The sequence below is a fragment of the Vanessa tameamea genome, chromosome 5 (genome assembly GCF_037043105.1).
Source record: "Vanessa tameamea isolate UH-Manoa-2023 chromosome 5, ilVanTame1 primary haplotype, whole genome shotgun sequence".
Taxonomy (NCBI): Eukaryota; Metazoa; Arthropoda; class Insecta; order Lepidoptera; family Nymphalidae; genus Vanessa; species Vanessa tameamea.
Genome location: NC_087313.1, coordinates 9,503,780 through 9,520,406, shown reverse-complemented (window position 1 = coordinate 9,520,406; position 16,627 = coordinate 9,503,780). Strand labels below are relative to the sequence as shown.

The 16,627-nt window shown below is 32.9% G+C and overlaps 1 protein-coding gene across 3 annotated transcripts in view; it reads left to right on the top strand.

Annotated features, from left to right (window-relative positions):
* Window positions 1-13,939, top strand: part of LOC113392270 (formin-binding protein 1-like) — a 42,469-nt gene extending 28,530 nt beyond the window's left edge. The window contains exons 4-15 of one of the 3 annotated variants that reach the window (XM_026628617.2): window positions 494-638; window positions 1,814-1,965; window positions 3,744-3,900; window positions 5,024-5,161; window positions 5,537-5,740; window positions 7,312-7,338; window positions 9,364-9,462; window positions 10,167-10,260; window positions 10,688-10,841; window positions 11,139-11,458; window positions 11,831-12,006; window positions 13,179-13,939. In XM_026628617.2, coding sequence (XP_026484402.2) covers window positions 494-638; window positions 1,814-1,965; window positions 3,744-3,900; window positions 5,024-5,161; window positions 5,537-5,740; window positions 7,312-7,338; window positions 9,364-9,462; window positions 10,167-10,260; window positions 10,688-10,841; window positions 11,139-11,458; window positions 11,831-12,003 — 1,663 coding nt within the window. In that variant the 3' untranslated portion in view covers window positions 12,004-12,006; window positions 13,179-13,939. Of the gene's footprint in view, window positions 1-493; window positions 639-1,813; window positions 1,966-3,743; window positions 3,901-5,023; window positions 5,162-5,536; window positions 5,741-7,308; window positions 7,339-9,363; window positions 9,463-10,166; window positions 10,261-10,687; window positions 10,842-11,138; window positions 11,459-11,830; window positions 12,007-13,178 lie in introns of all 3 variants that reach the window. The other 2 variants (XM_026628616.2, XM_026628618.2) reach the window with 2 other exon arrangements.
* The last annotated feature ends 2,688 nt before the right edge of the window (window positions 13,940-16,627 follow it).

Sequence of the window (16,627 nt, the reverse complement as noted above, 5' to 3'; positions counted from 1 at the left end):
TTTATTAGCATTTAATATGAACTTGTTATAATCATTTATATTCTCGATCATTCTTTACGACTGTATACGTATTTTATAGACCGTCTTCCTTATTACATATCGTAAGGATACTGATATCTTATTGTATATGTGTATATCTGTCGTTTTACCGCTTGATCACAATTCTGAATATATTATACGCCGTGTATGAATTCTTAATTGGAAATAACTTATTTAAATATTAATAAATATGTGTTTGTGTGAAATATAAGTTTGTTAATTATTGAAATCTGTTTCCGTTTAATGATTTGAAAGTTAATAGTATTATTTATAAGGCTGTCTTTGACATACACGCGATAAATAAAAAATAAATGTCAATCTTTTTGTCAAATCTAAAATGCAAAACATGCAGCTTAATATTCAGGGACAACAACAAATGAACTTAATAATATCTAACTATTTGGAAACAAGACGTATAACTTTTTATTTTATTCAAATATGTCTTATTTCACAGGTACACAGCCTGCAAAGCGTTCAGACAGCTCCTTCAGGAGTTGGGGGACTTTGCGGGTCAACGAGAGGTTGTGGCGGAAAATTTACAGTCCAATGTCGTTCGTGAATTGCATTTGCTTGCCAAGGAGCTTCGTGAGGAGAGAAAGGTAATATTTTCTTTTTATAACGATCCGGTAAAATCTATAAAGAATTTCAATACGTGCGTAAATTAAGTAATTATCGTAATTGATGTCGAGTTCAACCGTTGCAGAAAATGGTTTCGAATTTATTCATACAGAACTCCACGGAACCTTAGAAATGTTATTGAAGCGATTGATGTGAGCAAATCACAGTCAGGCGAGTTATAGGCGACATCCTATCACATCTTAGTCATATCCTCTTTTCGTAGTACAATAGAACTGTCCTTTTAAAAGAATATTCTTGTTTTATACTTTATGATAGACATCCATTATTTAAAAAAACTACTTTGGTATGAACGCTGAATTCAGACGCAGACTCGTCGAGTTTAATTAGTTATTCTTATTTCGACACCAGCAATAAACATTAACATAATTTTCGTAGAAATTTGAATACTATCCGTATAATTGTGTATATTTTTAAAATTTTCTTGTTTTTCTTCCAACAATTCGGCTCAGATTTTGTATTTAAATAAGGTTTTGCTTTTGAGTTTATAGATAAACTATAACCGAGCGAGGTTCGGTCGCTCAGATACTTCGTACACAAAGGCAGGATTGCTATGATGTCACAATTCGACTAAGGATCTTTTAAAATACGTGCAATTAGTTTCGTTGAAATATTAGCGTATTCGATTTTCAAATGTCATTCTTGGTTGTCTTCACTGTTCCTCCTTATTGTGTGACGAAATTTATGCACGTTTTCAATAATACATCATATTACTTGTAGTTGTTTTGTTGTATTGGGTTTTGTTTGCGGTTTAGTTATGTTTACCGAGAAACAGTATACAAGTGTTGAGTTGGAAGCGTTTATTTCTTTTAAACTATAATTTTCTGAGTAGTCGCTGGCCATCTTTTATAACTAATCCTTTATTTGCTGTTTGGTCATGTTAAATAATTGGCTTCTTGCATTAGATATATTTCCGAGAAAAAACTAATTCAATTCATCCGATATTCTATTGAAAAGAAACTAATTATTTAACTATTGAAGTATAACTTGAATGCAATTAAAAAACATATTCGTGACTGAAAACTAAACAATTAAAATTTAAAATAGTTTTAAATTTGTCGTTGTATTTGATTTAATAGTATAGAAACTCTGTTGACTTAATTTATAGATGGATACAATTGTTTTTTATAATTTTCAGCAACATTTAAACGAAGGCGCGAAACAAATGGCAGTATTGAGTACGGCGGTGGGCGCGCTGGAGCGGGCGCGGAGGTCGTACGAGCGCGCCGCGCGGGAGTCGGAACGGGCGCTCGACGCCTTCCAGAAAGCAGATGCAGATTTCAATCTAAGGTAATAAATTTACAGTACAATTACCGCATAAGCGCTAATACCGTCTAAAGGTCTCCTATCCCAATAAAGAAGTTTTCGAGTTCACGCAGTACTGTATTTTGGTACAGTTTGTGTACACAGTATATCATTCGACTCGTACAGGCTTCCTCACGGTTTTCGAAAAATAAACTACACTAAAATTGTACGTATTCCTTAATCATGATTTCTGCATAATTAATCTCGACAGTACAAAATAGAAAAAAAAGGTTGGATTCGATTACAATGAATTCTATTTATTTAATTTTTTATATGAATATAGTATAATATGTGTTCTACCAATATAAAGGTGTGTTCCATTGTATGTTTGGTGTATGTGTTTTAACTATGTTAAAGATATGTCTTATATCAGTAATACAATTGTTCCACGAAGTGACTCATTAGCTCGTTTGCCTCCTTTCGTCTATGTATAAAAAAACGCTGCGACGCTGCAAAATTAATATTCTTTAAATAAAACGCGCCGCTAGGGAGTTGTCGAGTGCACTCAAGCCTTTCCGGAGGGTAGATGCCTATTTTTAATCTCAATCAAGTTTCTTTGCATAGTTTGTATTTTAATGAACATATATGTCCCGCGTACGTCCCGCGAGGATCACGTTAATATCTTATGACACTGGACAATACCTCACTGTCCTGCTTACTGCGTCCTTCGCTCGCGTCCTGAGTAGCTGGGTAGTCGGCTTTTGTCTTTAGTGCGACTTTGTTTGTAATGTAAAATATTTTGATGTCATTAGTACCAGGATTGGTGAGGACCAGGACGTTTGAATATATTTGATCATTACATGAATATATTTGATAAACTGAGTTTCAAAACGGTTTTTCCTAGAGAAACTATTTTTTCGAATCGCTGATAGCTTTCTATCTAATGTAATCTTCATACTCTACAATGACGATTCAAAAGTGATTCTCTACCTTCATGGATGAAGAATATCTATTATTTTGATTTTTAATTATTTTTGAATTATTTTTACATTAAAAATTCATATTTATTTACATATATTTATATTATTGTTACGACCTTTCCTTTTGCCTTAATTTACATAATAATCTGCCTTTTTCGAAAAAAAAAACCATGTCAAATCTTAAGTGAAAGTTGAATATATGATCGCTACAACATATTGGAATTAATGATAAAAATCAATACATAAACCAGTTATTTCATTGTATATCCATATATATATGGATATACAATGAAATATATATACATATTTCATATTAAAGTAAGAAATATAATGTTGAAATAATATTATCAATTCAATTACTTCGTACAAAGGCCAATTTAATTTTATACTGTTATTTATTTCATTAAAAGAAACGAACTATTAAAGTGATTTAAAGATAAAGTTACAAAAAGATGGATAAAAGAACATGACGTCACAGTTCAAGAGCGCAATAAATTGTGCAAAATATGAGCAAATACTTTCCCATTGCGAATAAATACATTAAAGTCAGCCATGCGATGTGTTTTTTTGTTTTTGATATTCTTATTTCGAATTTTGATTTCAATTGGATATAAGAAAATATTGTACAGACAGATACATAGATTTGATAGTTTTTTTTTAATAACTATAGCTAGAATAAAGATCCACATAAAACATTTAGATATATTGAAATATCTGTTTTTTTTTTTACCAGCAACCTTCGTACGCAGAACGCGTAGAAGATAAACATTTATTTTATATATTAAAAAGGTATATAACTATCCCTGTAAACATAACGTATAATTCATTCTGTAACCGTTGCAGTCGAGCGGAGGTAGAGAAACAAAAGACGAACATGAAGCTACGAAGCCAAGCGTGCGAAGACGCGAAGCAGGAATACATGGATCAGCTCCGAAAGACGAACGAGGCGCAGAGACAGCACTATGAACAGAGATTACCACACGTTTTCAAACAGTTACAGGTATGTTACTGAAGAAATGCGCAATTCTTAAGTAATAACTTGATGTCAATTATTTATTAACTTATATCTGTTATTTTATCTGACTTTGTTATATTTAAGTTGTACAGAGTTCTTATATAAATACATATTTCACTTATGAGAGATTAACTCCACGGGAAAAAATACGATTGGTAAAAGTGTAGCTCGGTAAACATTCACATGCAACATTTACGCTAAAAATCTCCCCGTTTAATTTTTTATAATTCCCAAGAGACATAAGTATTTGTCGCCAGACACCTTCAAATTAAAATGGCACCCCATGTTTAAAAACCAGCCAAGCGATTAGTTGAGAGTTTGAGCTTCAACGTTATATCAAATCTAGGTTTCTATATGTATGTGTTAAGAAATTCGTGAATAAGAGACTAATTTTGTATAAAATATTTGTGTTTCCATTCGAACGGCCCATTTGGCTCGAACCATAAGCTTACATAACAATGTTTAATAATAGGAAGTAATTTAAACTTTGACACGATTCCGTGAAATGTCTCTGAGGCGCCTACAGCTTGCACTCTGGCGTTCGGCCAACTGGGTCACTTGTAGGGTTACCATAGAAATATAAAAATAAAATCTTGACGGAAACACTTAAGCCCATGATATTCACGCGCCAAAATTTGCGACAAATAACCTAATTCAAAGTTGAATACAGTAAATATTTTATTTAACAAGCACTTTGGAAATTTGTATTCGACGATATTGCACATATTTAATGGACGTTCTAAGTAAAATTATTAATGAGTCGGAATGTAGGCTATACCAAGTCTTTAAATAAATAACTTTGTTAGCTTGCCAGCAACAGAGATCAGCTCTAAGGATTCGATAGTATTTTTGAACATATGCAGTTACTATTGTACGAATACTCAAAACTAATTTGAAATGTCAAAAAACCTCACAAGTATAATATTTTGATTTGTACAATTAATTTCATTTACCGCGGTATTTGGTTAAATAAAATATGTCAAATTTGAATCCCCTAACCCTTGCACCGAATCAGTGGTAGAATAATCTTCATCCCTTCTCTTTAAGACATTTGCTCAGACTTATGTACAATAATAATTAAAAAAAAAAACTAAATGTTTAATTCCAGGATTTAGATGAAAAAAGAATAAAGAATATAAAAAACTTCATGTTGAGTTCTGTTGACGTCGAAAGGAAGGTCTTCCCAATTATAATGCAGTGCCTTGATGGAATGGAGCAAGCGGCCAAGAGTATTAATGAGAAAGAGGTGCGTAATAATTAATTTTATCTACTCTTTTGTTAAACGATCTTTTTCCATTTGTCAAGAACAAAGTCTTTTGTTTCAATGGTAGCTTATTCGAGTATATCAATTAAACTTTTATTAATATTAGAATTATAATTTAAAAAAGTTTGTATATGTTTAAACACAATTGTAAATTACTAACTTTTTTTTTGTTGTTTTAATAAAGCAATGCAAATATCTATTCTGGAATTCAGCATCGTAATACAGAATATTTCATCCAGTATTGATACAGTTGTTTTGTTTGCAATAAAATCTCGGCCTCTCATATTTTCTCGGCCGATTCCAATTTCAAAAAGTCAAAGATGAAACTTATGTAGCAATAATTCGTATCGATTTCAGGATACACAACTCGTCATAGAAAGGTATAAATCCGGTTTCGTCCCGCCCGACGACTTCCGGTTCGAGCCGGCGACGGGCGCGGACGCGACGGACTCGGCCGCCACCACGCACACACACAACCACCTCACCGCGGCGCGCGGCACTGTCTCCGGCAACCGGATCAAGAAGAGAGGCGGCCTCCTGTCCATATTCAGCTCCAATAAGGTGAGACTTTTTTATTTATCGGATTATATATAATAATCTGATCATTTTAATAAGTACACCTTTCGTTGACAGTCGAATTCATTATTTATTTCTTGTTCTATTTATTTTGAATGAAGTAGTAGTAAGAATGTTATAAGTAGTATTTTTTATGTATGACAATTAGAATTGTGTGTTTGAATGACAATTAAACGTTTTTTTAAAACCATAAAATTATTAAAATGTATTGAAATACGCGTGATGACTAAACGCGTCGTATATGTTTGTGGCTTCAGAACGTTGATGTGATTATTATGCTTATAAGTGAAATATCACGAATAAGCTGTCTGTCATAATTTATGACGTCACAACACATTGTGTTATCCTCGAAAACAGCTAGTGTGTCATCGTAGTCGATTTAACAAAAAACAAATAAAATATTACATTACACTTTTAATATTTAATATTTACGTTATATTTTTAATATTTCATACGGAGAAATCATTCAAATACCCAATTGTAGATTTGTATGATATAAGTCGACGTTTTATATTGAAAGCTGGCCGGCTGAGCGTTGCGAGCTTAAGTGCTTCGAGGATATATATGTTTACTTGCATGTGTTGGGAATATGTTCGGTATATTTAGTCAATATAGTATCGTTTATTTATCTTTAATTATTATTATTATTATGTTTAATTTTTATTATGTTTTGGAGGTACTAATATATTTTTATCTGTTATCCCTCGATCCCCTACCTAACTCGGGTTCATAACATCCATTCATATTATGGCTGGCGGCGGCCGTCTCTAACATGGAAAAAGTAAGTCGACCCGCGGTGGTGGGGACGTAAGTTTTGCATGATACCAGGCTTTATTTGATTTTTTTTTTAAATTAAAAATTAAATAATTTTGTTAACAACACGAATTTTAACACAATAATTTTATTTTTATTTTCTATTTATCTTTGTTTCCGTCGTGTGATGCGCTCGTTTGTAACTCGTGTGTTTCCAATTTATTCTGAATTTTAAAAATGTTTTTTTACTGTTTATTAAACATAATTTTACTAATATATATGTGAATATATATATTCTAAATTGAACTTTTAGTGTTATTTGCTTATTAGAAAGTCAGATGAGTGGTGTTAGTTGTCTGTGCAGAATCTAACCATTCTTAAGATTAGAGCGTGGTGCAGAACACTATATTTTCATACTCCGGTTTCAAGAGTCCCGTATCTCTTAATGAGGCACGTGAGTCATAATATCTTTAATCATCCTCGCAGTTGATGGAGCAATAACGATGCACGGATCACTACACTACCACGTCGGGCATTCTACTATAACTTAAGTAAATAAGTAATGCAATTAATAATCATAAGTATATCTTTTTTAATTTAAGCGAAGGTATAAATCGAGCGTATCTACGTGACACAAACAAAATCAAACTTCCAGCACATTTTTATAAACTTATGATTTAAATTAATTTGTAACTTTCCCCTGGAGCGGTTAAAGTCACTCGTTCATCCTCTATTCTTTATTTAATGTAATTTGTTTTGCTTCCTCGTTTCGTGCTTGCCGCCTAATGCTTTGGCCACAGAAGATTATTGAGGCGTGCAACTCCTTGAAGGTCAGTTACGTGTGTCGGTTTTGTTCATTGGCGTTTGGCAATTGGTTCCCTTGTCACGATTGAACGTAATGTGTGGTTTACACGTATCATCTAATTATGTAGTTTAAACTAAATTATACGTCCAATTTAGAATTTAGTGAGTTGCGAGTTTTGTTTAGTTTGTGACTAAAATATAATTTAGTTAGTTTTTAATTTAGTATTTTCGATTTGCACATTTAGGCGTAACCATAACCCAGAGGGTTGGGTTTGTTTGAACATTTATAATTTAATTAAGTGTTCAAATTATGATTTATGTGATACATTGGAGTGTTAAATTCTTAAATAATTAACATATATTAAATATATCGAATCGTAATTGCTTCAAATATTATTATGAATAATCGAAGTAATGTGTCATACTTTGCCTATAACGAGTATTTATTACAAAAAAAAAAAATAAAAAATGGAGTTGTTCTCTTAGTTGTTTACTTCAACATATACAATATATAGTATGAATAACTGTATGTATGTATGTATGTATGTATAATTAATTAAATTTCTGTTAGTAATGAGCTAGTCTGTGGTAATACTCTAATATTCATTTTTTACATTCTCATATTCACAAGAATACACGCGTGACGCACTAATTGTTATTTCAAAAAGGAAAACATGAGTGAATTCATTTCTTGTGGTTATGGTATGTTTGAGATTTAATTGTTCCATTGTTATAATTATTCTAAGAACTGTTTAACTTTTAACAATATTGTTTTACTGTGTAATAAATTTGTATCGTAATGGTTCATGCGGATAAGGTCGGTATGGTCGTCCGAAAATGATAATCATCTTGTCATCATTCGTCGTCAGTCAGTCAATAATTAAATTTGAAATTGTTTTATTACTAATGGTTTGATAATGTTTAAATTTAAGTATGTAACACAATTTCATATACGATATTTAAAAGATGAAATTATTTGTATCAAGGTATAGCAAAGCGATACACTGATTTTTTAGATAAAAGTTTCAACCATGATTAAAAATGGTGTGACGTATGGAAGATCTCAGTCTTAACTCAGAAATAGAACGAAATGATTATAAGATATTCTTATATAATGTGATCAAATTTTAAATAATGTTTTAATCGATACGCAGATAAAAATACATATCGAGAATCAATTTTCCCGCCATGACGAGTATCTGTCAATTTTCATGTTCCCAGATTAAAAATATAATATAATGTTTAATAGACAAAGTGACAGATACTCATCTATAATATACAGATAATAATAAATCATACACTATTTAATATAAAGTAATACATTCTAATTGAGTCTTACACGTATTACGCAGTCACAAATAGACACCGAGAGACGAATAATAAAACTACGGGTTATTTTTTATAAGAACGTGTGATACTAATCCTGTACTGTCCCTAAAGAGATACTCAACAGAAGGATCTTTTTTTTACTTCAAAAGTGGAACTGATCACAAGGATTGAAAAAGATTGGAATGCTTAGGACAAGGGTTAAAATTATACCTGATAGGACATTGGAATCCTGTTAGGAATTATAAATACAAATTTTTTTTTTAAGTCAAACCAATGTAATAACGTATTTTTTTTAAAAGCCTTAGATAATTAAAATAATATATCTTCAAACAAAACGATTCATTGTGTCCATTTTTTAATAAAATTAAAACAATTAAAATATTGTAACCCTAACAATGTAGAATTCACCATTTCGCTTAGCTGGCTTCATTAACACAACACTATTGTACTTTGTCGTTTATTATTTTACGCATTTATGCACAAGTCTGTCTTTCAAAGAGGTTGTCAATATCCAAATACAAAATACTTAATGTGCTTAAATTAGAATTAGCATTATTTTTAAAATTAAAATTTAATTATTAGAAATTATGACTAAAGTTAAGCAAGGTGTTGGTTTTTTTTACTGTGATCTGGTTCTGGTTTATGGTTTTTCCTTTTTCATCGATTGAAATGTGTTATGTAAGTAAAGTATCAAACAATGAAGGATTTGTATATTTTCACAGAACAACATGTCGGTGGACGGAAAGGAGGATTATTCAGACTTGCCACCAAATCAACGGAAAAAGAAACTTCAAGGAAAAGTTCAGGAATTGACGAAACAGGTAACGTTTTTTAATACAATACATCACGTGCTTTTGTTTTATTGGATACAATAACACAGTGTATGTTAAAAAATAATTGCTAAGTCAATCTTTCTTAATCGTGGAATTAAACTATGGAAGAAATCAAGTACCCTTTGAGGCTCAAATTTAAACTTTAGACTTACTTTTAAACGAGTTGTCAAAGTGAAAAATCGTATATGTATGTAATACCTGTTGTAGAGATCGTTCAATTTCCTACAAGAATATGTTTTTTAAATTTCTACAACACATCAATTCGTTAGAAAGCAATACAATTACAAAAAAGCCTTAGAAATTTGAATTGAATTTATGACTTTTCTCCGTCAATCTCCCTCGCACTCATATCCTTAGTAGGGCCGGTACGATTAAAGAGTTCAGGTGCAGGACTAACAGCTTAACGTGCTTTCCCAGAAACGCGCGTGTAAACGATGCCAATTCCAAACTGTTTTTTACAATTAGAAAATATATATTATTACCCAAATTTTATAACCTCTCTTTTGATAAATTTTGAAACTAAACTCAAGGATAGATTTAAATAAGTATTCAAATGTTATGGTCGTAAAAGTCCTGTGTAGATTTTATAGTTGTGGAAAATGTTTTTTCTTTTGGTAAACAATGAGTACGTGCTTTTTATACATCGACATTTTTTAATCTTCACAAATATATACGTGGAAATATTTTTGCAGGTTGGACAGGTACAGGCTTCGATGGAAGGTCTAATGAAAATGAAAGGCGTATACGAAACAAATCCTACTCTAGGAGATCCAATGACTGTAGAAGGTTTGATTGTGTCTATAACTTATTGTTCACCGTTGCCCAGCAGAGGGATATTAACAGACTGTTACTGTACTGTACTTTATAGCCTATTTCAATCGAAAAGGAGTTGAGATAAACAAATCTTGGATTTACATATTCTCTGCGATTTGCTAATAGACATGCTACTATTATACTCTACAAATATTTATTGATTAATATATATTTATTAATAATGCAACGCTATTAACGTAACTTGCTATATCAATTTTATATATATAGCTATAAAAAAGTAACTAGTTTTTTATTATTATTACCTGTACTTTTACTTTCAGGCGATTTATAGAATACCATTTTTGAATATATTTATATATCAGTAAAGATTATACACAAAGAAACAATAATAGTGAAATACATAATTAAATTATTTATTTTTGTTCTTTGGTCACCTCAGGTCAACTAAACGAATGTTGTGATAAAGTCAAGAAATTGCGAGCGCAATTACGCAAGTACGAAGAGTTGCTAGTGGAAGCGAATAATCAAGTATGTGCACCGCCCTTACACCCCACTGCCAGAACTAACGGATCTGCACCAACGCAAGCAACAAGGTAAATTCTTATTGTTATAAAGCGAAAAATAAATTGGCCAGACGGAAGTCTAATCTCTGAGACTTGCGGTCAATTGTATGTCAGTGGAGTGTCATGAAAAAAGAGGTGTACCATTTATATTCACTCTAGAGGTTACTTAGATAAACAGTCTGTATTATCAACATCGATCAAAAATGGCAAAAAAAAATATCTTTTATCAGGTCTGTGCCAAGCGTAAGTAATGTAATATACATTGCTCAGAGTTTGTTTTTAACTATTTATAATGTATTTTTTTTAAACTCATAATCTGTCCGCCAGTATCGGGTCGAACAGCGAGTCCCTGTCCCGCTCGGCCTCGGAGTCGTCGGTGAGCACGGGCGCGGGTGCGGGCGCGGGCGGCGGCGGGCGCGCCGCGGGGGGCTCGCCCGAGTCCGGCCTCGGCGGGGAGCTTGCCGCCGCGCACGCCGACCACACCAACGGCGACCACGATGACCACAACCACGACCACGACCACGACCACGACCATGACCATGACCACGATCAGGACCACGACCAGGACCACGAGTCGGACTTCGACTACTACTACGAGCCGGACTTACAGCCGCTGGGCTACTGCAAGGCGCTTTACGCGTTCGAAGGTCAGTGTTTATTCTCGATAGTTGGTCGCCGCCTAACATCTCGATACGAGAGGAAAATTATAAAATTATTAATAATTCTTGTTTATAGTTCTGTGGACGTTGAGGCTAGAAAGACAGTTATTTGACCTACGATATACGTAACGTGTTTGTTATCATACTGAGCCACAAAAAATATTATCTAAAAGATTACATTTGATACCGCCAACAAATAATAATATAAATAAAAGATATCCGACTATTTTTTAATTTAAGTCGACACTGTTATGCATCCACATGGGTAAATAAATTATAAAAATGAAGGGAAAAACCGTTCTAGAGATGTTCGTTTGCGGAAAGTACAGTAAAAGCTAAGCAAACGTTGTGATCCCGCAGCGAACGGCACGGGCTCGACGATGCGCATGGAGTGCGGCGAGCGCCTGCTGGTGCTGGAGACGGACGCGGGCGACGGCTGGACGCGAGTGCGCCGCCACCACACGCGCGAGGAGGGCTTCGTGCCCACCACATACATCGCCACCACGCTCTACGCAGACGCGCATGCGCACTAGCCGGTAACCGCACCGCCACACCGCCTCCACATCACCACCATTACTTCACTAGCACCACTATATCAGCACCACTACACCATTACCACTGCACCAACATCCCCACAACTACATACCTAGTTACAACTTACGGAATTAAAAAGTTTATTAAAAGTCTTCTTTAGTAGTGTTATTTTGTAATATAAATATTGATGCCTCTGATCGTAGTTTAAGTGCCATATAAATAAATATTAGGCAAGTCATCATTAAGAAAAAAATTATAAGTACCGGTTTATTGCCGAATGTCTACAATTAGGTCAATGCACGTAGTATTATGTATAACATTTATTGTAAGCATAAAAATAAAATTTATCATAATTTTTCGTAATTTAAATTACATTAAACATTATAATAAATTCGTTCCACTTTAAGAGCCCTCTGTTTATATACGAACACTAATTATTTCAAATAAACGAATATAGCCCGACCTCATAACTATTCCACTCGACGCGTTAATTTTGCAATTTACATCACGCATGCTCTATTATAATGATAATGCCGTAACACAACAACTCTGTAATCATTGCTCAAACAAATAAGATTTTGTTTTGATCGACATTACGTAAACATATTCCGCTAATTTTAACGCGTTTTACATAATTATATCCTCAACTCTTAGAACTCTTTTTTTTTAACGATTCTTGAATGCATATAATACGAACAATAATAAACGAATCTTAATGAATACAATAATCTCCATGATAATTAATATTTTTGTTTTTTTTTTGTATTTTGATAAAAGTTAGAAAATATTTTTAAACTAAAACGAATTAAATTTATGCATTGATCTACTGTAAAATCACATTAAGAGCATAATTTTTATAATTGCATACATCACGTCGGTTTTTTTTTATATAATGAGATTGCTATTTGTTGTGAGAGGCTACAGAGCCAGAGATTGTGAAATATACACTTTAACCGAAGGTCGCCGGTACGAATTCGGGCAGACTTTTTAATTTTTGATATATGTATGAAATACATACTTTATAATCGTCCTTGGCGGTGAAAGGATACTTTTGAAAGACCTGCAACATCTCCGACGAGAGAAGTGGCACGTTGTTGTTCATATTCAACTCAAAACAGAAGTCTTACTTAGCTGTTACATATAATGTACTAATAAAATTTTTTCATCTTTTCAGATGTACTCAGGAAAAAGTGGCGTTTTAGTGATAGCGCTAATCGTTCAGTGTGAATATGTTAGTGTTCGCGGACTATAGCCACTTCGGACTCTGTGCAATCAGTCTTTCAGTTATCTGTGGCCTATATATTTACAAGTATTTTTGCTATAATTTATCATTATTGAAATTAGATTTATTTTTTTTATCGTGTATCTGATTGATTGTCCTGCGGCCGTGGTCAGAGTTGAAAATGAGGTAATCATAATAACATTCCATGATCTTATTTATTGTGTATATTGTATGTTATGTGGCGTACATATTTTCATGTATAGTCGTGTAACAGTAGATTTATAATTTTATTTTTAATATTATAACACATTCAGATCTTCGTTGTGCCAGCTCTTTACGTGTTAAGATTATTTTTCGTACTTATGATAGTCGTTACTGCTTTATGTGATCGATTATTCGAAATTATAGCAAAAATAAATTATCAATTGTAATATATGTAAACATTGGAGATTCGAGATTAAATTAAACAACAATTTGACGTATAGTTTAGAAGTAATGGAGTGAAGTAACCGTATCACATGATGTATTATAAAATGCTTATGTTAAATGAATCTTATGTAATATTAAGCGCTAGCTAAATGTGGTTATTAGCCAATGCTATTTTCTGAATATTTGCTGTATGCAAGAAATCTATTGTATTTATATATAGTGAGACGAGGGATGGATGAGTGCATTTGATTTTTTTATATAAAATAAAACTATATGAGGACTTAGGAATTGATTTATTTCACCCAAACTACAATCCCATTTCCACACTGCCTAATCCAATCATAGAAAGATAAAACACAAATAAATAAGTATGACATTGAAATGACGTGATGTCATTGGTCGAAATCATGAGTAGTCTATGGTATTCAAAATGAATTCGTTATTACGCCAATTTGAATATTGTTAAGTTAGTCGAAACTTTGGAAATCAAATTAAAGTGGATATAAATAGTTAAGTGGAACAGTGTTGTATTATAAATAAAGTTTAATTAATCAAGAACTGTTTCTAGTACATAATATAGCAGGGCTATTAGTAAAACATATCGAATGTGCCAAAACTGTTTCTAATCTTTCGATTGGATTAGGATATTCAATGTAACTATCTTGAAACGAAAGTCGGATGAACGACGACAGAAATTCAACTAAAATAAAATGTATAGTAAAAAAAACAATATAACGGACATGAGATCCAAAGAAATGATCGCTGAATTGAAGCTCTATAGTCTATTAAAACCGAACTAGTCGTGTAACATTTAAGCCGCTATTATGTTGCTTTAACACCGAAAGGACTTGTTTGCACGATCATTAGGGTCAAGTACGTTGAGACGAGCCTTGGCTGTTAGCCCACTTCTAAAGGGGATTGCACAAACTGACACCCGCCTTTCAAATAAGTTCATTTGCTCGGAAAAATAATGAGGTAGGACGAACAGCTGCGACCTACTCTATTATAAATAAAATAAAGGCTCGCGTCAATTGTCCTTAGTAAATGAACCCGTGCCATACTAATGATGTAGAGTCGCGTTTATTCAGGAACTTGTATCGTTCCCTATTTTTTTTTAATTAAAAAAATAACAGCAATAAACTTTAATTTCGGTGAATGTGTAGAAATCATAAAATAATTAATTTAAATGATTATATGTTTTTTCATTATTTATGTTGGTAAGTTTGTACGAGACGTGCTTATGTTGCGCAGTGCTCCATTGGCCGAGTGCAGCGCCTTCCGCGTCGCGCCACGCAACGGTTGCACAACAAACCGCAACCACCACGAACCCAGCAATCGTCTTTTATATACATTACTGCTGAACTTAGATTTTAACAAACTCAACAACTAGGCGTGAATCAATGGAAAGCGTAAATGCTATTACAAGTTATGTCGGCCGTACAAAGTGGTGGCGGGTCGAACTCTAAAGATAAAACGAGTTTTGCGGGAACTAACGCCATCCCGAGGTCTGTTCTTGCGCAAATATAAATGGCTTTCCGGCTTTCGTTGATATTTGTAACTTTTGGTATTGACGATTGCATAATTTATAAATTTGTTTCGGAACGAAAAAGGCTTATTCAACTTAAATGCAGTAATTATAACACAATGCTCTTCGCTTGATATTTTTTGTCTTAAAATGACCTGATGCTTAAAATAAAGTTTTGGGTACGTCAAATTATTTTGCCGTAGTTAATTAGAAAAGTTTTTACTATTTAAGTTGTCAGGACGTCCGACGGACTTAAAATTACGAGTACCTATGTTGTTAATTAATCTTACTAGTTAATTAATTAGTGTTCGTGATGGTTTAGTGGATGAAAACATTAATATTATAATATACATCATCGTCATACAATTGCGGACTTAAAACTGTTGAAGCACCATTAAATGAAAGCATCTTTAAATGATTAATTTTGCAAATGATAACATCGTAAAACTGAAATGAATCTTGCATATTCCAAAGAGTATCTCAGGTATTTTGAGTCATGTTCCTACATTATTCACATTCAGTGGACAATGGAGTACTTTGGTAACATGAACGTCTTTTATTCAATGAAGCAAATTGGATTTTTTTAACTTTTTTCCTTAGCGAGGGTCGCGTAGATGCGTACTTTTATTAACGCGGCTGGTCGTTTGACCTTTATGACACCTAATAATTTTTTTATTTTTTTATTTTACCGTGATATTAAAATATTTATCTATTTACGGTAGAAACTTACAAAACCACCACCGTATTAGAAACCTTTATTTTTTAAAAAGAAGGTTCCTAATAAAAAAACCTGCAAAAAAACTGACTTCGAAAACAATACAATATCTATAACTTTTACATGAGAACTTAATAAAATAAACCTTTAAATATAAGCAAAATAATAAATCATAAATAAACTTTTACTGCCAGTCTATATAGTATATATAAAAAAAAAAATACAAATATGACTGGCATTTTAAACAGTGCCGGCACTTCTACTGATTTGAGCTCTTTACTAGAGACAATAATAACCTTAATACTAAAAATAATAAGTATCTATTTCATAAAATGTCTGAGTGGCATATAAAGTATAGGTCTGACAAGACGAAATTTTTCTTCAGAAAGTATGTTTCGAAATTCATCACCTGAGAGAAGTTCGTCAGTTTTAATGTTAGAATTATGGAAATCGTTATTTGGGATTCTGCTTATGAAAGACAGTTCTTACAGTGTTTCTGGAATTCGCCACTTAAGAGGGTGTTAATAATTTAGTGGATAGGTACCACCCACTCATTAGACATTCTGCCGCCAAATAGTAATACTCAGTATTGTTGTGTTCCGGTTTGAAGGGTGAGTGAGTCTGTGTAACTACAGGCACAAAGGACATACATAACATATCAGTTCCGAAGATTGGTGACGCATTGGTTTCGCATTCGGCGCTGTTGTCTATAGGCCGTGGTGATCATTTACC